The 24689-nt window shown below is 55.0% G+C and overlaps 8 protein-coding genes across 8 annotated transcripts; 6 read left to right on the top strand and 2 right to left on the bottom strand.

Annotated features, from left to right (window-relative positions):
• Nucleotides 1-608: 608 nt before the first annotated feature.
• Nucleotides 609-3233, bottom strand: CTAM01_13641 (uncharacterized protein; the record flags this gene model as incomplete). Its single annotated transcript, XM_060529643.1, has 1 exon — nt 609-3233. One exon carries the CDS (start codon nt 3231-3233, stop codon nt 609-611), a length of 2625 nt encoding a protein of 874 aa, XP_060375820.1.
• An 888-nt stretch (nt 3234-4121) lies between these two features.
• On the top strand, nt 4122-4406 carry CTAM01_13640 (uncharacterized protein; the record flags this gene model as incomplete). Its single annotated transcript, XM_060529642.1, has 1 exon — nt 4122-4406. The coding sequence occupies one exon, from the start codon at nt 4122-4124 to the stop codon at nt 4404-4406; it is 285 nt and encodes a 94-aa protein (XP_060375819.1).
• Nucleotides 4407-8144: 3738 nt separating this feature from the next.
• CTAM01_13639 (WD domain-containing protein) lies at nt 8145-9529 on the top strand (the record flags this gene model as incomplete). Its single annotated transcript, XM_060529641.1, has 2 exons — nt 8145-8480; nt 8543-9529. The coding sequence occupies 2 exons, from the start codon at nt 8145-8147 to the stop codon at nt 9527-9529; spliced, it is 1323 nt and encodes a 440-aa protein (XP_060375818.1).
• Nucleotides 9530-10270: 741 nt separating this feature from the next.
• On the top strand, nt 10271-12376 carry CTAM01_13638 (Pro-kumamolisin; the record flags this gene model as incomplete). The annotated part of the gene is made up of 3 exons (XM_060529640.1): nt 10271-12005; nt 12065-12266; nt 12328-12376. 3 exons carry the CDS (start codon nt 10271-10273, stop codon nt 12374-12376), a joined length of 1986 nt encoding a protein of 661 aa, XP_060375817.1.
• Nucleotides 12377-13196: 820 nt separating this feature from the next.
• Nucleotides 13197-13930, top strand: CTAM01_13637 (complex 1 protein; the record flags this gene model as incomplete). The annotated part of the gene is made up of 4 exons (XM_060529639.1): nt 13197-13253; nt 13419-13583; nt 13730-13842; nt 13921-13930. The coding sequence occupies 4 exons, from the start codon at nt 13197-13199 to the stop codon at nt 13928-13930; spliced, it is 345 nt and encodes a 114-aa protein (XP_060375816.1).
• Nucleotides 13931-15194: 1264 nt separating this feature from the next.
• Nucleotides 15195-18010, top strand: CTAM01_13636 (uncharacterized protein; the record flags this gene model as incomplete). Its single annotated transcript, XM_060529638.1, has 3 exons — nt 15195-15206; nt 15295-16080; nt 16133-18010. The coding sequence occupies 3 exons, from the start codon at nt 15195-15197 to the stop codon at nt 18008-18010; spliced, it is 2676 nt and encodes an 891-aa protein (XP_060375815.1).
• A 397-nt stretch (nt 18011-18407) lies between these two features.
• Nucleotides 18408-20369, bottom strand: CTAM01_13635 (rhamnogalacturonate lyase; the record flags this gene model as incomplete). The annotated part of the gene is made up of 4 exons (XM_060529637.1): nt 18408-19367; nt 19436-19561; nt 19616-20082; nt 20150-20369. The coding sequence occupies 4 exons, from the start codon at nt 20367-20369 to the stop codon at nt 18408-18410; spliced, it is 1773 nt and encodes a 590-aa protein (XP_060375814.1).
• Nucleotides 20370-22536: 2167 nt separating this feature from the next.
• On the top strand, nt 22537-23105 carry CTAM01_13634 (uncharacterized protein; the record flags this gene model as incomplete). The annotated part of the gene is made up of 2 exons (XM_060529636.1): nt 22537-22669; nt 22777-23105. The coding sequence occupies 2 exons, from the start codon at nt 22537-22539 to the stop codon at nt 23103-23105; spliced, it is 462 nt and encodes a 153-aa protein (XP_060375813.1).
• Between the last annotated feature and the right edge of the window lie 1584 nt (nt 23106-24689).

Raw genomic sequence — 24689 nt, 5'->3', positions numbered from 1 at the left:
GAGCACTAGATTCTGGCCGGCAATAATTGTATACCCTTTAGTAAATCACTGCAAGCTTTTCTTGAGTATAGTTTGCTTGAGGGAAGTATTTACTGTGTCATGAAAGCATGATTCAGTCCATCGCAGACTATCAGATAGTATGAGAACTATGCAAACAGTACAGACATCCTAAAGCGTGTCCTACGAATAAAGTTCTTCGGAATATCCTGTGGACCAAAAACTCACTCGTGGCATCTTCCCAACTCTTCGTCACCGACGTCACTTCATCTTGAACATCAACTAATGCACATCGAGACAAGTGTGAAAGAGGCGTGTTGCCATTTGATTCCCTTCTGCCTATTACCCGGTAAAAACACCATGCTAAACTCCCCCCAGTAGGCTATTTTGTCTTTTATGACTGACCAACCCCCTTTTCTACTCCACGCTTGAAAGACGAGAAATCAGGGTATATATACCGAATTCCATAACAAGACTCGCGCGCTCTTCCCTGACCACCCAATCCCTGAGCGCCTCATGAGTACCGAGTGTATCTCAAGTCCGCTGATAGAGAAAAAAAGACACAAACAAAACAAAACTCTAGTGGTATAACGAAGATGGTAAAAATATTGTTACAAAGACCGATCATTTGTCGTGCTCGGCGATTCCTCGCAGCACTTGACAATCTCGCACAGAGATCGCATGACGAGCGGATCAACCTCGTTGATCAGGTCGCCTCCGGCCATAGACCTGCCGGACCCCCCGGCGCGCAACGTCGTCACGAGGTGCGCGATACACCGCGACAACCCCTGCTGCAGCTCCCGAAGGGGGACATCGGAGACCGCAGCCGCGTGTGCTGCCGGCGTCATTGTTGGCACAGCAGGAGGGGCCGGCGTTGGAATCTGACTCTGTCGTGATGCTGAACAGGTCCGGAGGCCGAGAAACATGCTGGATCGCTTCCGCAACGACTTTGGCGGCGGTGGCGATGTCGTCATGTCCTGCATCCCTTGCATGCCCTGAAGGCCGAGTAAGGTGGCGGCCTTCTTGGGGATGGAGTCATCCGTGATGACGCTGCTGCTGCTGGGGCTAGCAGGTGTGGGAGGTCTCGGCTGCGACTGTGTCGTACTGTTCTGAACCATGGGCGCGAGGTAGTTGTACGCGACGATGTGGGCGTAGAGGGCGTCGCAGAGCCAATCTGACCCCTGGGGGAAGACGCTGCGAATACGGGACCACTGGGGTGGAGCAACGAGGGTAGCTGTTGACGGCGATAGGGAGGCAGAGGAGGGGAGATCGAGGTTGGAGGAGGATGCGCCGCGGGAGCAGCAGCGACGGTTGAGATTGGTAGTGCGGCGGGAGCTGAGCCAGCGCCAGCGTTTCGGAGACGCGGGCGGTGTGTCTGGGCGAAGAGCCTCCGGAGCGGCTGGTTGTCTGACCTTGCGGGAATAGCTACGGATCGTCTCGATGGAGAGGCTGGAGCAGAGAAGCGTTGTCTCGGGGAAGCATGTCACGGAGACGCGGAGAGATTCCATCACATTGGGAGGAAGAGGAATACGGCGGCTTTGGTCGTCCGAGGGAGGAGGCGGAATGTCGATCGGGTCCTCGAGCCAAGTGTATGATGTGCTAAGAGACGATGTAGGCCGAGACCTTGTTTGAGCCTGAGATCGGGGACGAGGAGTCGGTGTGGTGTATGCTCTTGAAGGGCCAGCGGCGCCGGAGCGGGAGGTCGGGCGCGGTGTCACAAGTAGAGGGGGAGCCAGGCCCTGGCGGGGAGTTGAAGTCGGCGTGTCATGCGCATCGAGGTAGCGGAACCATGGCTCCAGTTCCTCCTTGAGGTCGGAGATAATAGAGCTACGATCCGTCCCCGGCGCGACGATGTGATCGGGTTGCCTATGCCGCGAAGACGCATGCGAACGCGAACGAGACCGAGTAGAGATAGCCTTGCGGGCGTCATCGGTGAATGAGACGCGGTGCTTTAGCGATGAGCAACGCGTGGGCACGGCGATGTCGACGGAGTGAAGTGAGTGAATCGAGTGCATTGAATGGCGGTTCTGCTCCTTGGCGGCAGCAGCAACGGCCGCCGCAGTAGGGTCTAGATGCAGACTCCGGGCCCGGCTGGTGGGCCGGGTGTAACCCTCAAACGGGTTGGACAGCCGGCGCGTAGTGGCTGCGGCATTGGCGCTCTTGGCCCGGGGCGGTGATTCGTTGATGGACCGGTCGCCTAGTCGGGATAGCGGCCGCACCGGCTTGATGGGTGTCAAGACGGGCGATTGGACTAGGCTCTTGCCGAGCTCGGGATGATCCGCCGGCGCGTCTGGCTCAAAGTCCATCCAGCTCTCCAAGCTTCCGTCTGCTTCACCTCCAAAGGAGACGACTCGTTTTTGCGACGAAGATGACGCAATCACGGGTTGGCTTGAGGCGGAAATGGTGGTGTCTGCGGTGAGAACAGAATGTTGGCGAATGTGCGGTGATTCGGCGGCGTCGTCTTCGCCGTCGAGGTCACCCCCGGCCATGCTAAAGGAGTCACCGCTCGAGCTTGAAGCGGCGTCTGAAATGTCATGGTGGCTCGCATCGCTGGCCGAGCTTTTCTCGTCGATAGCACCTAGAGGCTGGAATTGAGCCACTCCGTTGGGATGACATGGTGCGCCGAGGACGGAAGGAGGTTCAGCAGTGTCGTGCCAGTCGTCTTCGTCCGAGGCGAGAGCAGGCGAGGGCGCACCGGCAGTCATGTTCTTGGCGGCGAAGATGAGGGCAGAGAACTCAAGGTCCTGGGCCAGCAGCTCCGGCAGGTTGCAGTCCATCGTAGGTTCCGCGGCTTCGACCATGACGCCGGCTCGGATGCATAAACGCTCGGGTTGGTATCCGTAGGAGAGGTCGGTATGCGGCTGCGAACGCGTGTGATGACTGTGGTGATGGTGGTGTGGTTGAAACTGGGTTGGCAGCGGCGACGAGACAGGACGACAGATGATCGGCTGCGGGCTGAAGATGGAGCTAGAGCTAGAGCTAGATCTGGAACTTGAACTGCAGTTGGAGGAGCTGGCGTTGGAGCTGTTGCTGGAGCTGGAGGGCAGGGTCAGTGGCAAGAGGTTTTTCATGCTCCGGACGGAGCGTCTTCGCCCCAGGACCGGCGGACGGGATGTTTTAAAGGTTGTTGGAGAGATGTTCCTTGCAGGGAGGGCCTCGGTCGCGTGTGGGGCAGGGAAGGGAGCTGGAACGTCTAACGCGAACATGGGGTGCATGCCACATGGGTTGATGCTCATGCCATTGGGCGAGTCTCTGAGAGAAAAGGGGAGAACCTCCAAGAGCCAGGGGTGGTCGTTGCTCACGAGGATGCTGGCCGCTTGGGAGCTGCTCAGCCTTTAAGCTGCCAGGGCTGACGACAGGGAAGAGGATGGGGATGGGCCACGGGCGACGGGCGTGTAGCCGTGTCTGTGTACCACAATGCTCCAGCGACGATGGACACCCGACTGCTCACGTCTGTGGGCAATGGGCAGAGACGACGGAGCAGTAGGGCAGAAGAAGGGAATGTCGCTAGTAGGGATCCGAGGGAGGACCTTGTTGTTCGATTTCCACTGCTTCTATCCTGCTTCTACGAGAAGGGAATCAAGGGGGGAGGTATCCGTACGGTACGATGTAGTATATCTCACTACTCCATATACAAAAGCCGAAAGGACGATTGTGTGGTCGGATCCGGGATTCCCAAAGAGGGCAGGCACTCTGTGACCGTTGGAGAGTATCCGTAGTGGAAGACTGAGAAAGGGCCCACGACGTGACGAGAGAGATGAGATGAGATGAGAAGGGGGGTGTGGCGGGAGAGAGCTCCGTCTCCGAATACCTCGAGGGTGACGGCAAGGGATCGAGAGTGAGAAAGATTGCTTCCCAGAGATTGCCGGAGGGGAAAGCTGCGTATGCCGTGACACCTCGAGGGCCACAACAACAATGATTAATCAATGTAAGTGCGATACACGTTGTCGGGCTTGCTGCACCATCTCAGACAACCGACACGGAGGGAGACTATAAGTATTCTATAGACCGTAGGTCCGTAGGACGACCAGAATGCTGACGGCCATTGTTAGTCGTGAGAGTGAGACACAAATTCGCCAGGCATGGTGCTTTTCGCCCTTGCGTCGTCCGCACCCCTACTGTGCATGTGTAGTCTGTACAGAGTGGCAGCCAAGGCCGTCCCTTGGCTTTGGTGTTCTTTTCTTTTCACTTCCGGGGCGTGCAGAGTCTGCGCGAACCACAGCATAGGTACCACCCGTGCCGTCCACTTTGCGTTCCGGATACTGCATGATACTTTACTCTTGCCGCGAGGCCATTGCGATTTGCGAACCAGTGAGGGAACCAGTCCAGCGGGACTCCGGAGCTCACGGGATGGAGACGCCTACAATGGCCGGGTCAGGGGCAGCATGCCTCTTAGCGTTGCCTATTGAGAAGCGAGTAACAAACGGCAAGCATCGCGTCCCCGATTTTCGGTCCACCGAAAGAACAATTACAGCTTGGGTGTCCGGACGAAGTATGTATACATAGAGTAACCGGTATCCGTAGCCTAGATATGCTCCGTACCCGTATCGTCGGACTGTAGTCTGTCGAACAGTGGAAGAAAAAGAAGAAAAAGCAACGTAGGTGGATGTGGGCGAGGACCTCTTGTGCCTTCAATAATGTTACGCTGGTAGTGGGCTCTCTGTGCATATCTGCGCTGCATACGGCAGTTCGCTGCCACACGGTTGCAGAAGCAATATTGGACTTATTTGGCGTCGAAGCTTGGAAGGTGGGCTGACGTCTGATTCTGTCTGAAGCATGCTCTTCGCCTGTGAACTGTCATTAATTGTCCCGACCCGAGTGCGTGTTCATGACACATGGCCGTGTCCACCGTGACCTGTACGATGGAGGCTTAAACGGCTGCGAGATGGAGGTTGAAAGAGTTTTCTCCTCGAACGAGTTGTCACCTCCGCGAATAATATCCACCACGTTGCACTGGGGTTTCCGCAATCAAATGTTAGTGAAGCATGACACAGAAGAATCGATCACAAAATCGAGTTCCGAGGGATCGAAGCGAAGGGTCCCCAAAAGAACAGACTGGACTCCGAAAAACCGTCCAACAACCCGCGACCAACGCGGCGGATCAGACCCCTGGCAGGCCTCAACGAAGCCCCATCGCGTATTCCATGTTAGTGCCACCGGCCCAGGGCGGCCGAGGCGTCTGTGTTGCTGCGTCTGCAGCCTGCATCTTGTATCCGTACGCAGTACTCCATATCCGCATGTGTTGGCAGGCCTTGTGCGGCGGCACGTACACGATCGTTACAAATACAGCAGCTTGCAATGCAAACTGTAGCACAGAGGGTCCTGACATCTGCCTGAAAGGCTTGCAGTTCTGTTTCTCCTGCTATTGTCATTTCCTCTAATGACAGTATTGGTGACCACCAAGTCTCAGTAAGTGATTTCTGCGGCAGATGGCAGCTTTCTGTCTCGGCACTGCCTGCCTGGGTTTGTCCCATGTGTGTGTCTTTGGCGTGCTCATGTTTTTGTATGCAGGCTCGATACGTGGGTTGTGTATCCGTACTCCGTACGGTACGTTGCGTGTGTGTGGCAACTTGGATCGAGTTGTGCGAGGGTCGTCTCTCGGCCCTCCCTTTTTTGTTGTCCCCTTCCGGATTGACTGGCCCTGGCGAGATCAACAGGAGATTGAGGGACGGCGCAGCAGACCAGCAGAGAGTTCAACCGTGATAGGATAGCGAGAGGGTCAAGTCCCTGGCATCGTGCTGTATAAACCAGGTAGACCGGCGATCTGGTTCCCTCGCCGCGCGCTCGGATGTCTGAGAGTTGGGGTAAATGAACATCGCAGTGTCGACCTTTGCTCAATTCATTGTTTCCAAGGATTATCAGCAGAACGCCTTCTGCCGTCGTCCAGTCTGACAGACTGACAGACTGACAATCTGTACGAAGTACCTATGTCATGTTTCCTCGTCATTGATGATGTGAAATTGAAAGGTTGCATCGCATGCCATCTGCCGTCTTCGCAGGTCGCATGCGTCGCGCACTCTGCACAATGTTGCAATTTGTCGACGCATCCTATGTTTGCTGCTCCTCCGGCTGTTGAGAAGACAGGGCCCCAGCAGGTCATCATTGGATTAAAATGCAACGTCGATTCGTACCCTCCCCCGGCTGTCCAGGGCAGTGAGCAAGGGTCAGAGTCTACATGGACCAGGGCATGTAAGCCCAGCAAGCTGTCCCTGGACAAATTTGAAATTGACAGCCCAGAGCCAACCAACTTGAGAGATCGCGACGACGTACGCGTTTCTGGATGGAGCAGTCGAAGAGTCGGAGGGCGGCTGGCAATCTTGTGACGGGTTGATGACCTGCTTTGGACAATCGTCATCTACCAAACAAGAGGATCGTGAGGGGCGCAATGGGTCCGCAGGCTCCCTTGCCCTCGTCTCGTCTCAAATTCCAGAAGGGGCGCCATTGCTGATGTCGTTGCCCTATCAAGCGAGGCATGTGAGGTACTCTGCAGATTACCGGCATATTGAATCAGTGAATCAGGACCGAGCACAGGTATTCGTACGTGCAAGGCAACGGCTGAAAGCTTGGGTATCCGTAGCAGATTGCGGGATGCTTCGATCCCCAACTGTCAAGAATCAAGCGGCAGTAACCTGCAGGCCTCCTGTTGGCGAGATGCAGACGAATTGTGATTGTATCATGGATGCAGATGTCAGATGCAGCCGGGGCGTCACGTCAGACGGATGCCCGAGACCCAAAGCACAGAGCTGACTAGATAGCCGGCGATCTTTTGATGAAAAAGAAAGGACTGGCGCGTGGCGGTGAGTGATACGAACAGGAGGCGGTTGAGGCGGTATCGGGCATGTAAGACAACAGGAAGCTCAAACTTCAGAGTCTTGCTTCGTTGGCGGCTTGTGAAAGCGAAGGATTGTCTATAGGTAGTAGATTCCCCGCTAGAAACCAAGGTTGAAGGGTGGAACTGGAAGAGATTGGCGAATCAAGACAATAGAGTGCGGAGTCTGAGACAGGCTTCGTGGCGTCTGCTACGCAGTAGAGGGGCGAAAGGAGAGACATGTCTTGTGAAAAAACATGGCATGGACAGATGAAGTTGAAGTGGTGTCGTTTGATGGTTGGCGATGATGTTGCAAATTCACGGCGTGCAGGAAGTAAGGGAGCTCCAGCTTAGCTGCACCTGCCAAGTTGAAGCTGCTGCCCTGTGCGCTCCTTGCCTCCCATAAGCCAGACCGCGTGGAGACCGTTGTTAGTGTCTCTAGGGAGAGCAGTTGGCGTTCTGAGAGCTCCTTCTCTGCTGTAAGGGTGAGTTAGTGGCTGAATTATAGGCAAGCTACAGGCCAAACCCCTCCGTGGCGCCTGCGCGAGACAACGTCTAGCGGCCATCGGTTGTTAGCGTATCTTCTAGCTGCTGTATTCGTACTATCAACTGCACTGCATGACTGCCAATAGGCCCTTGGCGACCTGAACCCAGGGGGCCGCTTCCGTGGTGGGGCCGTTTCTCGATCGTTATCGATAACGCACCTCGGGGAAAAGTGGATTCGAATTTTTTCATCGTTCTTCTCAATGCGACATGCAGCCGGGTCTTCAGCCTCATCACATCTCAAGCTCAACTTCTCATTATCAACTTTCTTAAGTCTGATATTTGGCTTTTCCAGTCTCAACGCCACAAGCACACCAGTGTGTCATAGACGACTCGAAGAAGGAAACGTTGCTTGGTACTAACGCCAGGCATTGGTCCTGTACTTTCGCTCCCGCCCTGGCTCTTGCTCTGCCTCTCGCGTTCACACTTTGAAAACCTGGAGAGATCTGAGTCTAGTATCAAGCCCTTCAACGTGGTTTCCAAGACTCGATACCCTACTTCGCCTCGACGGATCGACGCCACGCCCATCTCGCAACCTCGTGGCACTGATTCACTTCCCGAGCACGAGGACAAAGTCTTGTTCACCTCGTGGCTCTAGGCATCGTCGGCTTCTATTCTCGAACCCTGCCGTCGATTCGCCTGGTCTCTTTCACCCCTTGCGTTCTCTCACCCGAGCATCCGGAGTCACAGCCGCTCTCGGATAATCTCTACAGTCTCGGATTCCGACGAGCCCGCGGCCTATTCGGCCTTTACCACCTCTTCCGGATACCGCCTCTCTGTCACTCACCCCTCCACCATGTTATCGGAAGAATTCTACTCCTGTATCTGCGGCCCGCCTATTGCGGCAAACACGGCCGTATCCAAAGATATCGGCATCTACGCCCATACTCTTAGCCCCAGCTACACCGTCAAGTCAACTCTCAAGAGAAGTGCTACCCCGGCCCACTGCTTAGCTATCAGTGACTCGCATGTCTTTGCCGCCCAGCACGAAAAGTCCCAGGTTCACGTCTACTCAAGATCGCGGGGCATCCAAGAAACAGTCGTTACCTTTCCAGAACGCATTCGGAGCTTGGCGTTGATTGACGATGTCTTGGCGTTAGGCACCTCCGAGGGCAGGTTGATCCTGTGGGAGGTAAACATTTCCTCTTCCCGGGTGCAATTCCAAACGTCTTGTTGTGGCTAACGAAACAACAGACATGCACTGGTCGCCAGCTGGTCACACCACCTTGCCACGTCCAAGCCGTTTCGTGTCTGGCCGTCACGCCCTATCACATCCTTACAGGCTCCGAAGATTCCAACATTCATGTTTGGACAATCTCCCGTCTGCTAGAGCTAGATGCTTCTGTGGAGAGTGAGCCGGACCGTACGCTCGCCAACCACAGGGCTGCCATCACATCGCTCGCTGTCAGTGGTAGTGTCAACCCGGAAACCAACATTTGCGTCTCGTCCAGCAAAGACAAGACTTGCATCATCTGGAACTATCAAACGGGCGATGTTCTACGTACACTATTGTTCTCCACGGCTCCGCTGTGCGTTTCCATGGATCCCTGCGGTCGTGCCGTCTTCGTTTCATCTGAGGACAGGGCTCTCTACCTCGTAGAACTCTTCGGTGAGAAGCCGCTCATTGGTCCGAATAGCACTGAATCATCGTCGACTGTCGTTCAAGTCAATTCACCGATTGGAGTTGCTGATGAAGATGCTGGTTCGGCTTTGTGCTTGGCACCAAACCATGATGGCACAACAATCTTATCCGGTCATGCAAAAGGCAAAATCTTGCAATGGCAGCTGGCCGAAAACGGTCACCCCACAGAGTTGACAGACCTCAATGCCTCTGTGACGAACTTGGTGTTTCCGCCATTGCTGAAAACACCTCGACCCACAAAAGCTGTTGCAGTTGTCAAGCCCACTCAGACCGAGCGGCAATTCACCTTTACATCTCAACTAAACACAAGTCTCGAACAAGAGACGAGATTCGGCAAGATGCTCAATGGCTTTGGTTTGCCTGATGATGCGCTCGAGGCCGCCATTCTTTCGTTCCAGAAGTCTCATGCACAACAATGTGCCACGGATGAAGAGGCTCAGCAAGAGACTGAAGAGTTGTGGGATATTATTAACGAGCAACGGGCGCTACACAAGCTGGCTATGCAGCCGTATCACGAAGCCAAATCATCTCATACCTGAGAGCGTTTCATCTTTCCTTCACCCAAAACCAGACGGCGGCTCGAGCCTTCAATTGACCTTATCCAAACTTTTTTTTTTCCTCCTTTCAATTCTCCTTGTCTTCGCCTCTCGAGTCATTTGAGGAATTGCATCGGAACCAAATCCATCTTGAGCAGAAGAATCCGTGAAAGCTTGATGATTCGTCTCGCATGACCAGCACGAATCGGCCACGAATCATCTTTGTTTAGCAAACGACTAGAACCCGTCCTGATGGGGTGGTCCGGACCTATACGAGACGATTGTTTGGGGTACCTCGCGCCTCAAAGCTTAACCTTCGGCTATCGGCTTGTTGTTGATCAATCTTTCACACAACTTCCCGATATGAGGCCAGCCTGGCGAGCCGCGAAGAGATTCCTCGAACCGGGGTCCGGGGGGGTAAGAAACTGCACTTGTCAGAGGTATTCCCGTCTTTGCCACAGGATCCCATGCGCTCAGGCTGCCGTTCACCCAAGTGTTCGTTTTGGGTTGTCACCACCAGACAAACAGCCCACAGGATCCTATTGAAACCGGTTTCGCATTCGTCAGGTCTAGAGCTGCTACCTTGCGTCAGTGGGGTTCGTCATGACTGGACGACAGCTACTAAAATATCAACAAATAGCCAGCCTTGTCGCTCGGTTCTTCTGACTTAGGTTCGATTCGTTGTGTGAAGTGAGAGAGTAGAGAGGAAGCCGTTTGACGACGAAAACGACCCGAAGATACACGATGAAGTTGAGCGCTGTAGCCACCCTCTTCACCGCCCTTGCGGCGGTGACCATCGCAAACCCGGTGACACGGTCGCACAGCCACGTCGTGCACGAGGAGAGGCATCCCGCGCGAAGAGAATGGGTCAAGAATCACAAACTACACACTATGGCCAGGCTGCCAGTACGGATTGGTCTTGCACAGTCAAACCTTCACCGCGCAAACGAGTTCATGAACGATGTGGCTCACCCCGACTCGCCCAACTACGGCAAACATTGGACCCATGATGAAATCGCCGAAATGTTTGCACCGAAGCAGGAGTCCATTGCTCTGGTCATGCAATGGCTTGAGAGCGAGGGCATCCACCGGAGTCGTGTCGAGCTCACAAGAGGTCGCAGCTGGATCCAATTCAACGGGACAGTAGGCGAGATGGAGCGGCTCTTGAAGACCGAGTACCACATGTACAAGCACGAACAAGGTCATAAGCACGTGGCTTGCGACAAGTACCACGTTCCGGAGCATTTGGTTCAGCATATCGACATGATCACGCCGACGGTTCACTTTGACCAGCGCATTGGAGAGCAAAGGAAGAACACCAAGCATGATCTGGAGGAGCACCACATCGAAGAGCTCAAGAAGCGGCAACTCAGGAAGCGCGAGCTCGCCAAGCGAGACGTTGGTACTGGCGGCAAGAACCCGGCCATTCAGGGCAGTCCAGACAGCGGCTTTGGACCCAAGCAGGGCGCGGTTGTCATGAACGCCCTCATGGATCTCAACCAGTGCGACTCCATGATCACTCCGGACTGCCTGCGGGCGCTCTACGCAACCCCTCCCGGGTCGCTCAAGTCGTCCAACAACACCCTCGGGATCGTCGAGTACACGCCCCAAGCATTCCTTCAGTCGGATCTGGATATGTACTTCAACGAATTTGAGCCTCGTGCGAAGGGACAGGGCCCCATTGTCAGCCTCGTCGGGAACGCCGTAGTACAGACCACAAACCAGAGCTTCCGCTTCAATGGCGAGTCTGCGCTCGATCTTGAGTTTGCCATGGCCATGATCCACCCTCAAACGACAACTCTGTACCAGGTCGGTGACCTCAACCAGGGTGCCAGCTTCAACAACTTTCTCGATGCGATTGATGGCAGCTACTGCACTTTCCAAGGTGGCGGTTCCAAGGATCCCAACATTGACGGGCAATACAGCCAAAAGGTCTGCGGCTCCGTCCCCATGGTCAACGTCATCTCCACAAGTTACGGTTTCAACGAGGCGGATCTCGGCAAGAAGTACGTCGAGCGCCAGTGTGCCGAGTACATGAAGCTCGGCCTGGCGGGCGTCACAGTACTCTACTCTTCTGGTGACTCTGGTGTTGCCGGTAACGGCAAGCAGTGCATCGACACTCAGACTGGTGCATACAACGAGGGCCAGCAGGGTATCTTCAATCCTTCGTTCCCCGGCGGCTGCCCTTGGGTTACCTCCGTTGGTGCTACTCAAATTTTGGAGGGATCGACGGTCCATACCCCTGAGAGCGCCTGCCAAAAGGCCATCTTCTCTGGTGGAGGTTTCTCCAACGTCTTCGCAATTCCCGACTACCAAAAGAAGATGATGGAGCAGTACTACGCAAAGAACGCGCCGCCGTATGGTGCAGATCGGTACAACAACTCCAAAACGGTGCGAGGTTTCCCGGACATTTCTGCCAATGGCGCCAACTATGTCACTGCCGTCAACGGCAAGTTCTCGCTCTCTTTCGGCACATCAGGTGAGACATTCGACTTCCAAATTCCAGTATCTGTTCGGCAAGAACTAACTTACTCGCAGCGTCGGCACCTGTTGTTGGGTCAATTGTCAACATGATCAACGAGAAGCGTATTGAGGCGGGCAAGAAGCCTGTCGGCTTTATCAATCCCACGCTCTACGCTCACCCTGAGATTCTCAACGACGTGACCAACGGCGACAATCCAGGCTGCGGGACTAAGGGCTTTTCCGCCGTGGCAGGTTGGGATCCCGTCACCGGCATGGGGTAAGTACCTTCTTCTTCCTGGTCAAGATTCTACAAGCCATCAACTAACAGACGCAACTAGAACACCTAATTACCCTGAGATGGAGAAGCTATTCATGAGCCTACCCTAATTTCAAATAATGGCCGCGCCATAGTAGTGGCGTCTGGCGGCGCAAGGAACATACTTACCACACACACAATGTCATATATATAGTGCTCCTCAAGAGGCATATATCAAAGACGCGGGACATTTTTTCTTGCCCAACCCCCCTTTTTGTGGCCGCGCAGTGTAGAACTGGTCAGCTGCAGGGTCAGGATACCAGGAACGAGGGGGCAAGGCATTGTAGATTATAAGCATTAATAGAGGTACTTTACAGACACGTCGCAAATGTGTAATTTGTGATGTCTGTGGTGGAGGTTCTGAAATGGCCTGTCGTGGTGCAAAATGGGATAAACTATGCAAAGCTAGAATTGAAATTTATGCTATAAATCAACCTCCAGACTGATCCCAATTGCATTGGTAGAAATCCCACTAAACCAAATGGTGATGAATCGATTGCTCATTGTTTCGGCCACGTTCACTTTGGTGCTTGACGAAAACCAGAGGTACGAGGCGAGACCGGCCACCCGGCACATTGGGAGCGGCTTAGACAGCGGATTAGTAAAATGCCGCGCCCCGAAAGGGCCGCTAAGGCTAAACGCCGAGCGGGAGGAGAGAAACCGCGTTTGCATCATAGGTCCGTTTCCCGCCCCGAAACCTCGAGAAATAATTCCCATTTGCGCCTCCTTCACTGCCCGAGAGCTATTTTTTTTTTTCTTTCTCTCGCAACCGCACCTCACGACGACACACCCCAGCAGAACTTCCCACGAAGTCCTCTTAAAGCCACCGATAGGTCTTTTTTCCCTCCCGCACGGGGCACCGCATTTAAGTACACGAAAAGCGCATTCACGATGGCGACGGCGATACAAGCTCTCAAGGGCGATGCGCCGCAGCAGGCTCGGTCTTTGGTATGTAGAAAACGACGGGACAACTCTCCCACTATTCCTCCCGATTGCATACATGCTTGTGACTCTGTTATCCATTTGAATTCGAAAGATCCAGATGCCAAGACGTTGCGTCGAAAACGCCTGAAGAAGAGCTTCTGCTAACAGTATTCTTTGCGACAACTGTAGTACCGCCAGCTGTTGAAGACGGGCGAACAGTTTGCGACCTACAACTTCCGCGAGTACGCGAAGCGACGGACGAGGGATGCTTTCAGAGAGCACCAGAAGGTCGAGGACCCGCGGCAGGTGCAGGAGTTGATTCAAAAGGGGATCAAGGAGCTTGAGAAGCTCAAGGTTAGTGGGCTCTGTGTCTCCTCACGAAACTCCACCTTCTCGTTCTCGTCGAAGGAGCGTTTTTGGCGTGACGACTAGGGATGGGGGGGACGAGGGACGGGATTGCCCGGAGGTAATAGAGAACGAGCTAACACTTCTGGAAACAGAGGCAAGCCGTTGTCAACCAGTTCTACAAGTTTGATCGGTTAGTAGTTGAGGGCGGCGCCGCTGGCAAGCAAAAGGGCAACAAGGGCGATATTGTCAGACAAACGGAGCATGGGTGAGTTTCTCCTCTAGATCTACTTTCTAAGGGACAATAGCTTGGGTAATTAGAAACTGACTTTTGATGGCTCTACAGCTTCGACTAAACAGCGCAACTCCTCGGATTGTGGAGCGAAAGTCCAACTTAATAACGTCGCGAGCTCAACGGAACAATGACTCGGGATCTTTTCCTGTACAATATACTCAAACGGGGGGGGGGGGGGGGGGGAAAAAAAAAAAAAAAAAACGGGGGAAAAGAGGGGGGGGTTTACCCAAAAAGGGGGGGGGGGGGGGAGAAAAATTTTCCCTTAACATAATAAAAAGAAGGGGGAGGGCAGGAGCGGGCGGCGGGAGGGGGGGGGGCGGAAGACAAGAAAAAAAAAACGGCGGAAAGATCGGGGTGTATGACCATCAAAAGGGGGCGAGGAGGAGTCAAGATATTCCCTTAACTCTATGAAAGAAAGGGGCAGGGACCGGCGCGGCGGCAATTACTCCCCAAATGAAACGCACTCCTCTCTGGAGTGTTGACTTCTTTTTTTATAATCTCCAACCAGGGCTTTTATTTTTGGGGGCATATAGATATGGCAATGGCGTTTCTATGACTGAGGCCTGTCGTTCTCGGGACTGTGGACGGCGGGATAGCATGGGTTTTGTTCGATGCGTTCGAATCCTGACTGTAACTTTGTCAGGAGTGTGTCATTCTTGTCTGCCAGGTAAGCCTTCCGTTCGACTCGTATGCGAGTACTATCGAGGTCGATGGTCTCCCTAGCTTTGCAAGTGGCTGCGGGAGTACGCGTTGATAGGAACTGAGGGATCATATCCCACTCACTATGCAAAAATCTCACTCAAAGAAGCTTGGAACTGTGAGGCACATATATCGAACAACCAAGCTGGAGAAAAGCATTGTTGATGTCCTCCTGATTAATCACGGTACAGGTTCTTGTTGAATTCCACACCGAGGTCTCAGCAATCAACTCTCGGTGAACTCGGTAAGCTGACTAAGCAGAACTGTCCTCGCGCTTGCTGTCTTTAGAGTTCGCGACGAGGCTGCGTCTCTGGGTGGAGCCAATCCACGGCAGTCTACAGCGACGGTAGCTCAATCATCAGCGAAACCACATAGCGTCCGCGCGCGTCGCATCAATTTGCATCAATTATTTGCAACTTGAGGTGCACATTGCTTTCTTGTCATAGCCATTAGCCTGCGCCCACGAAGTCATTGTCATTCGAGTCCAGAATTTGTGGACCATCGTCGCGAATCAACCAGAGCTCCGTCGCTGCGCGCGCGACCCTGCATCAATTGGAATTGGACCAGCTTCGAACCCCTCTTGGATACTGTGACCGCGTCCGTCGCTTCGAAACCCTGTTTTCACAATGGCGCCAGGAGTAAGTTCTGTCAAGTGAACATTTGGGCTCAAGTCGAGATTGCCTTGCAACCAGTGGCAAGTAAGTCTAACACAGTGACTCTCGATAGACTCGACGCGCGAATCGTAGCGGATACACCGAACACGATGACTTTGAAGGTCTCCCCGTGCGCCAATGGCGTCAGGAATGGGTGAGCGTCGAGCCCCCCGCGCCCGCCGAGACGACGCAGAAGAACGACATCTGGGACGTCGAGCTCCCCTGGGGCATGCCCAAGGACGCGGGTCTCCTGCCCCAGCACAGCCAAGACCTCCTCCGCGCCGCGCGATCGGGTGTCCTCTACAAGAGGCCCGCGCCGACCGAGGAGGAAGAGGCCGAGACCGACGCCGTGCCCGACAAGCCGGAGAAGAAGGAGGACGAGGCGGAGACCAAGGGCTTCCAGATCAAGGTGTGGAAGCAGATCAACCGCAACTCGGAGGGTTCTCCCGTTTCGCACCTGGCCAAGCGCAGGAAGGGCACCGTCACGATCTCCTCCAAGACGGTCTCGAGCCAGGTTCCCGGCGCGACGGTGACCAAGGCTACTGTGCGACGAGTTGATGCCGCAGGAAACCCGTATACGCAGGAGATTACGCTGCAGGAGGGCCAGGCGGTCGAGGGCGAGATCATCTCGACGACGGTCGTAGCCGTCGCGGCCGTCGATCCTGCGCAGCAAGCGCCGCAGCGCGTCCGGCGACCACCGCCACCTAAGAAGAAGAACAAGCCTGGTCCGGGACGCGGTCGCAAGAAGAAGATTTTGCCTTTGCCTGCGCCGGCGGCGCCTGGCGCACCGGCTGCTGCGCCTCCAGTAGAAGGTGCTCCTGCAGCTCCCAAAGTTGAGGGAGCGGATGGGACGGACCCTGTAAGTTTACCGCGCTCCCTGTACTGAGAGCATGTGACTGATCGGTTTCTAGGCTGTCAAGCAAGAGCGGGAGGACTCGAACAACCCCGATAGCGAGATGGCTGACAATGACGACGACGACGGCGACGACGATGATGGTGATGATGGCGATGACGGCGACGAGGAGCAGCGCGATGGTGAGAACACGGATAGCCAGGACCAGGAAATGACCGACGCATCTCCATCTGTGCCCACGCCGAGTGTTGACACAACGGCGGAATTCACCGACCCCGAATCACCAGTGCCAAAACGCGCTGCGCCGTTGGCAAATCCCGTCAACCTCGCGCCTCCCAACATACACCTGGCAAACTCCTCTCCCAAGGGCAGCCCTCTCAAGAACGTAGTCTTGCCGTCCCCCACAGAGCCCCCAGCTCAGTTTTCATCTATTTCAGAAGCATTGGTGCCCCCGGCAGCGCCAAAGAGCGAGCCTGTGCAGGCTGACATGCCTATGGGTGATGGACCTGAGCCCCCGAAAGAGCCGTCTCCGCAGCCTCCCACTGAACCAGTGGATTCGCTTCTGCCTGATCAGCTACCTCTTGCCGACAACTCAACAGAGCTCCAGGATGCATCGACAGCACTCCCGCCTGCCGAAAAGGTGGGCGACATCGTCTCCCCCATGGCCGAGACAAGATCAACCTTTTCGTTGGCGACGACTGCAGAGACCGATGCTTCGGGTACCAGGTTAGAAAGCGGTGACCAAACCGTGGCGTCAAATGAAGCTGCGCAAGACTCGATGATGCTAGACGCTCCCGAGGAACGTCAGCCCTCTCCGGTCCCCGAGGCTCCGAGGGCCCCTGAGATTCCAGGGCTTTCTGAAGCTCTCTCAGCCTCGGAGGCACCGCCGCCTCCTGTCGAGGAGCCAGCACCTCTTGTCGTGGAGGAGATTTCTGAAAAGAAGGAAGAAAGCCCCATTGTTCCGCCAACTAGCGCTGCTGAACCTTCCGTTCCGATTGCTGAGGTTGAGCCAGTGGCACCTGTGGTCGAGGAGATGCCACTTGCGCCCCCAATCCCTGAACAACCCACAGAAGCTGTCGTGTCACCGGCAAAGTCTCCCGTTAAATCGCCATTGAAGTCGCCAGTAATTCCGGCAGCGGAGTCACCAGTCAAATCACCCGCTCCCGCGTTGGAACCCCCAGCTCCCTTGGAGCCTCCTATTGTTGAGCCTGCCGATATCCCACCAGAGATTCCAGTCGAAGTACCCATTGAAGCTCCCGTTGAGGAGTCGGCTGCGTTGCCGCCGCCAGCACCCCTCGAGCCCCCAGTCGAGCCTTCCGTAGCCCCGTTGGCGGAGATTCCGGTTGAGATTCCTGTCGAGGTCTCTGCCGACGTCGCAATGGAGGAGGTACCGGCCGATCTTCCCGCAGAGAAACCCATCGAGACATCAATCGAAGTTCCAGCCGTCGAGATCCCGACCGCCGAACCTGAGTCGATCCCGCCAGCGCCTGCCGAAGTGCAAATGGTGCCGGAAGACGACGGCCCGGATCTGCTTGCCGGTTTGGAGACGGAGCTTGATCGCCAAGCCGAGATTAGCAAGTCTCCACTCCCCGAACCGCCTGCGGCCCCGCATCCGGAGCCAGCGGAGCTCCCTGAGATTGCCAACCCGGTGCCGTTGCCCGAAGTCCCGCCCATCGAGCCTGAGAAGCCCGCACAAGAGCCAACAGAGGCGGCGGCGGCCACTGAGAATGCCCTGGTCCCAGAGGTCTCAGAAGTTGCGGAGGCAGAGGCGGTTCCTGCTGTAGCTGCTCCTCCCTCGGCTTCGGAACCGGCACCGGCTGAGGAAGCTGCCGCGCCCACGGAGACGCCAGCTGCAGAGACGGCACCCACGGAGGAGCCAGAGAAAAAGGCGGAGGAGAGCTCGACTGATGCCGTTGTACCCGCAGCCGATGCCTAGTTTGCGTTTGCTAAAGTGGATTTGTCGAGGTACACTACTTGTCCGGGGGTGTTGGAAGCTATTGGTGTTTGACAAGGCGTAAAAGGAGAAAAGGCAGGCTTAGGCTTTGCCTCGTGTCTAAATTGTATGATGGAGTACCTTACTGTTAGATGTTTGATTGGAACACGAACGCCGTTGAATCGGCAAAGATGCCTTGACTTGTTTTTTGCTTCACGTTTCGACTACTCGTCTTTCCGAAACCGACGCCTTGGTGAACGAATTTTGCTCGGGGAACATTTCCCCTTGGATTTTGTTTGATCGAATGTACGGATATTTCAACTATATACACAAAACCTCAAGCCTATTTTTTCTTCTTCTTCCTTTGCCCGCGCGGGACCAGTGAAGGGAGAGCCAGCCTTTACCATTCCAGAACAATGCTATCCCAAATGAAACCTCTCCACGTCGTATTCCGCGTAAGTTGGAACGTGACCTCGTTCTCCCCCTGCTTCAGGAGCGCACCAGGGACGGGGAACTCAAACAGACGCCACTCGCCCGCCGCCGTGGCGCTGCGGTACACGGACGGGTCGTTGAGCAGTCCCGACGTGGAGTCGACTCCCACGGCGCCGCTGGTGAGGTTTCCCACTTGCTGTCCGTTGGCGAGGACGACGCTGCTTGCGCCCGTGGAGTAGCCCGCCAACGAGACGATGAGATTCGCGGACGCGGGGGCCGGGTCGGGTAGGGTAGGGATGCGGAAAGAGATTGTGTAGTTTCCCTTATAGGTCTGGCCGTAGCACCAGTCTGAAGTCTTGCTTGCGGAGCAGGTGCTGTTGCTGCCGGTGGTAGCGGCGCGGAAGACGATGTTCTCGGGACACGAGGCGATGATGGCGTGGCCGAAATACGGGTCTCCTCCGTGTGCGAAGCCGAGGGATGTGCGATCAAAGTCGCCGACTTGGAAGAGCTTGGTGCGCTTCGAGACGGCCCAGTTGAGCGTTCCGAGGTCCGTCGTCTGGCCTGACTCGGTGACGTGGACGTCGTTGAAGAGGATGTGCGTCGTCACGTCGGCGAGGGCGGCGCCGGCGGACCAGGCTTGGAGGGCGTAGCCTGCCGAGGTGGTGCGGACGTGGGGGATCTCAAAGGCGCCCGAGGCGTCGGTGTATGTTGTGTAGTAGTAGTCTGAGCCCATGTCGAGGGCCGTCTTGTTGGGGTGGTTGTCGCCGAGGAAGACGGCGGCGCCGGCGGCGGGGCGGCCGTCGGAGAGGAGGAGTTTGCCCCTGACGGTGCCGCGGGATTGATAGGCTGCGTCGTCGAGCCAGGGGTAGGGCCAAGAGGCGAATTCGGAGGCGGCGCGGGAGTCTGCGTCGGATTTGCAACCGTCGTTCTAGGGAAGGTGGGTGGGGGTTAGTTTTGATGGAGGTTATCGAAGAGAAATAGGGGGATTTCACGTACGAGATACCAGAGCCAGGGACCCCACATCTTGCCGACGGGGAAGACGTCGACGGCGGAGACTTGGAAGTGGGTGCCGTGGACCATGTTGAGTTGGACGGCATCGCCGGTGGCACTCTCACGGTGGACCTAGGAGATGTCAGCGTGATGTCCCGAGATCACTGCTACAGACCAAAAACGTACCATGAGCTCCTGCTTCAAGTGGTTGCCATTGTAATAATCCTTGCCCGCATTGATATACCAGCTCCCAACTTCATCGCCATACACGCCATAATACTTTTGCGTGCGGATGAAGTCAGAGAAGTCGTACTTTGTGATGTACCCCGTGCCATCAGGCGTGCGCCAGGTCTCGTCTTGGACCTTGTTCTCAGGTAGGTAGTCAGCCAGCTTCGGTAGCGGCTTGTCGTGGAGGTCCGTCTTTCCGTTGGGAAAAGTGGTGTTGTCGAGGCGCCAGAGGGTGCGGAACTCGCCCAGGGTGGGCAAATTGCGATTGACAAAGTACTGGTAGGCGCCGGCGAGGCCTTGGAAGATGACCCAGTGGAAGTCGCCGTCATTGGCCGTAAACTTGACGTCGATGAAGGGGGTTCCTTCGTGGGTGCCCTTTTTGGCGATGGTCGCGGAGGACCAGGCGATGTCGTTTGCGGCGCCGTCTAAAAAGATGAGCGTCAGTTCCACATTTGGGAAGTTTCAAGGTTCTCGATGAGGGTATTCACGTACTGTAGCTTACGTAGTGGCCAACGGCGTTTCCGACCAGGTCGCGGTCTTTGTAGTACAACTTCACGCCGTACTTGAGACCTTGGGTCATGTTCCACACATCATTGCCAATGATCCACGTCTGGTTATCGACCTGCCTAAGGAAAGGTTCGGTCTGTGTCGGGGCCGCGAAGGCGTTCGAAATCAACCCTCCAAGGGCGGCGGCGAAAAGACTGCTTCTCATCTTGGCAGACAAAACTTCGACGTCACGTCAAGAGTGAGAGCAACGACGACTAGAGTCCGCAAGGTTCACTCTTTCTTGTATTCTTCTACCGCTCAAGCAGGCACCGAGGGAAGACTAAATAAGCCCAATGACCTGAATGGCGACTCAAGACCCTTACTCGAGCCTATCCCGAACAAGCATTGAGCCGCGCAACCGGCACGCCGGTGCCGCTCTTCTCCTCATTCTTACCCCTCGTGGTTCGTGGGTTCCGTGGGGAAGAGAAGCGCATGGTTTGTATTGCTTCTTTTTCGCCCTGAGTATGCGGAGTGGTGAGTGGTGAATTGGTGAGTTGACTGGGGGAGGCAACGTCAATCGGTCAAGATTGGGGCGGGCGCATATCGCAAGCAGGGCACTACCCCGTTCCCCGCAATCCAAGTAAGCTTAGCTGCTAGCAAACGGCGAGCTTTGATGGGTGGAAATTCAGATATCAACCTAGTCTTGCCTCGCTCCTTTCGGGAGAGCGGCTGATTGGGATTTGAGGAGTAGCCCGGACTTTGAGCTCTGAGCGCAACTAGGTTTTTTTCGAGATCGCCAAGCTATCCCCGAGGACATATGGTGCTAGCTGCTGCATTGCTTGAATTTGGGGGAATATTAGGCATGGGGTAACCCCGACTTCGGGGTACCATGGACCGAGGGTTGGGGTAGGTGCGTCGTCTTATGAAGTTTGACCTGCCCGAAGTGCTTGATATGCAGCATCTTGTTGTCATGAACTGTCATGAGCTATCGTTTCGTGTGGCCGAGATTGCCGGTCAACCGATTGGAGTTTGGGCTGAGATTCCTGCAGATGATGACATTGGGATGCGGCCCGATTTGCTCGGAGTTGAGATATTGCGTCTAGAGATCTAGGTACTGTACGGATACAAGTGGACAGAACAGACCAGGTAAGGTAGATGCTGAAACCAAGTCAATAAGGAACCATGTATAATAAATTGTGCAATCTTACCTTACGAATACTTGCTCACTCTGCTTGCGTACGACAAATCAAGCATCGGGTGCTGGAGTTAGAGTACTAACAAGCCTCCTGTATCCGTCGACACCGCTCCTTCCATCTCGAAAGATAAGTCGGGGCACGAGCAAAGACAAATTGACAACAACAGAATCCGAGCTCATACTTCCGGGATATGGAAGGTTAATAGATTGTTGTTGACTAGATGTAACCGTACAGAGTACGGATACCTTGCCATAGTAAGGTGAGAGATGTCGGTGAGGAAGATGTCGAGTCAGAAAATTCATCAGCCACACATTATGTGCACAAACCAAGGCTTGGGTTGCAGCACTTGTGGCTGAGTTTATACCAGGTGTGGTAGCGACAAGGGAGGGAGGTGCCGACGGAATGGAAAGCCTCGGGAAGGCACCTTACGGATAATCTGCAACAAATCATTCCGAGTTTGGATTAATCAGCCGTGACAAACACCGGGAGGGACCAAAGGAGATGAGAGGGACACATTATGAGGAGTCTGCCGTAGTGTAGATGATAGATGATAGAGGTAAACCATAAGGTACCTAGATGAAACTGCGCTATTCATTGAGCCTGCCTTGTCCGCGTGTTTGCTTGCCTGCCCGATTTCTTGCAGCTGCATCTTCCACGGGCAGCAATGCTGCTCAGTAACATCGGGTCGGGTACGGGGTTGCCGCTTTCTCTCTTGGGTCTTCTGATCGGTCCTTCTCAAGAAGTTGAGCATCGGATATCGCAGACACGCAGGATGATCTAGGCTCTTCCACAGTTTTTTGCTCGCGTGTTAATTTTTCTCCTTGCCATAAGCTACCTTAGTGCAAATGTTTAATGTCGGTATTAAACGCAAGATCGTCAAAGTACCAAAAAAGGCACTTCTCCGGGTCACGTCAATACAAGCTCCCACGTAGCGCTGGGTCAGGATCGACGGCTACCCGAGAGCGAACCAGTCGTGAACATACCTCACAGACCTCTGGGAGCTCGAGCGAACGCACAGAATTGAGAAGACCCTTTCACTCAGAGTCCTTCCCCATCCGTGTCAGTGTCTCACGGCATAGCAATTGGTTCAGATGGATCCCGAGCGGCCGGAACATTGAAGACGCCAAGTCGGCGCTGAATGGATACTCAACGGCCCGTCTGATGGAGACCAGCAAGACAACACTTTCGGTGCCCGGCATGATGGGATGTCAAAGTCACCAACCAGCAAGACTGTCAGACACGGTCTATTCGGAGGCCGAAGTGAACGCCGGAACGGTCACCCACGGAGATGAAGATGGAGATGGAAACACCAGGGATCATGGCAAGACGGGTGCTTACTTACGAAACTTTCCACAAGAACAGGAGCTTAAAGTGTGCCCATCACGCCACTCAACACTATGGCCAGCCCGGTCATATTATTGTAAACCGAACTAACAGTAACATTACGAAGGATTCGGCATCATCCGTACCGTCTAGGCGACAACGAAAGAGAGTTTGTGTTTGAGCTGCACCAGGTACGGGTCCCTGCAGGGGAAAGGACGGCCTGGCCTGCCACGCCTGGCTCAACTGAGCACAAGTCTCCAGCCTCCCAAGAGGCTATCGTAGCCGATCCAAAGTACGAGCAGGCCCCAGCGCGTGCCGCCGTCGCTGCCGCGCCGCGTAGCGTGGCGCCAATCGCATCCAGAAGAATTCTCGCTGATATTCTGGTGCCTCCGTCCTTTGCACCTACATACCGGAGCTTCACGTTTGCATCACTTTCACTTTGACGAGTGCCACACTCATGCTATGCTCCGTAATGTGCGAATACCCTGAGTGGAAGAACTGAACCAGGGGCCCAGAGCGGCGGAAAGCTTGCCGAAGATGAAGGAAACATGAAAGAGAGGAAGGTGACGGTGATCGATCCCATACGGCCCCGATCCGCGGTGTCTGGACATGCCGGTTTTGGCCCCCATCCGACGCTACCTTGCGCCGCAGACCATGTACTCAGAGAGAGAACCTGAGAGATGCATCCATTCGGCGGTTCGGCGGTTCTTTCTCCTCCCCTGACAACGGCAGGCCTGGATGAGACTGGACTGTTCCCCGCCGTCAGTCCCTTTACCTTTCTCACTTTCCGAGGTCCTCTCCGCATGACGTTGATCAAGCCTCATCCAAGCCTGACTCGCAAAGCCTGGCGAGACGCCATTCTCTCATTTATCCTCACACCCGTCACGCCCTATTCTAGTCCTGACGCCAGAAAAGAACGGCCACCGGCCAGTCCCATGGTTGCCTCACTTCCCGCACCGTCGATTGACATCAGATGCTCCCCAGAAAGACCAACCTCAAGCTACCCTACTACGCAGCCGTGACAGCCACGGTAGTGTAGACTCTTGCTAAGTTGCCTCAACTCAAACCCGCACGGGGGTGTCTACCGGGGTGGCTGAAAGTCAAAGTTGCCGTTATTCTGTGTGTGTCTCGTGGGTTACACTCAACAACGTCCGAATCCCACTGGGTCATCCCCTGTGCCAACCCTCAAGTCCTTGGTCTGTGCAGCTTCAAAGAGAGAGACGCATGGTCCAACTCGTCCAAGAGCTTGGCATCTCCCTCGATATCGCACGTGGGCGAACCGGCACCGACAAGTTCACCAACCATCAACCGACCTTTTTCAGCTTGTGTGTGCCTATCCCAACTTATTAACGCGTGGGTCCCGTCAAGGATTTCGCAGACTGAAGCAGGAAGTTTGCATCTTCGACCCTCTCTCAATTCGCTCTATCGATTAATCAAACAAAAGAGATTCCATCAAAAAAGTAACGTAGCGTCTCGCCCTTCGGGATTAGGGTCCGCTTCACGCCATCGAAGCCACGGCAGACACCAGTGCCGATCACTGACGCGCCTCGAGCTCGCAGCCGGTAAACTCTAATCCCACGCTTGAACCTTTCAGGGGGACCAACGAGGGCAGAGCCTAACTGTTTGGGCCTTCATTTGAATCTAGACCTGCGAAAAAAAAGAAAAAAAGAGGATTACCTACCGCCTGGATGGAAATACCCGCTCTTGTGCGTCCCTTTACGAACTTTTGGACGTGGAATGCTATCAAACAACGCGACCTCCTGACGTCCTAATCATATCATATTTCCCTTTTCCCACCGTCTTTCTGCCTACATTACCTATATTCGTCCCTTGGCCCCCACGCCCCGTCCAGCGGTCCCGGCTCCCGGGACGTGTGGTCTGCCTGCTTCTTCATCGACCGGTTCCGTTCTCCACGAAATCCTTCGCGGCCAATCCCCAGGTTTCTCGTTCCCACCGGTCGTCAACTAGTTCCACATCCCCGCAGCTTCGGTCTACCTACTTGACTCTTTGTCTGCCTTCATGGTTTG

Source organism: Colletotrichum tamarilloi (genome assembly GCF_030869305.1).
Source record: "Colletotrichum tamarilloi strain Tom-12 chromosome Unknown Scaffold_100.1, whole genome shotgun sequence".
NCBI classification, from domain to species: Eukaryota; Fungi; Ascomycota; class Sordariomycetes; order Glomerellales; family Glomerellaceae; genus Colletotrichum; species Colletotrichum tamarilloi.
This window is presented reverse-complemented; position numbering and strand designations above follow the sequence as displayed.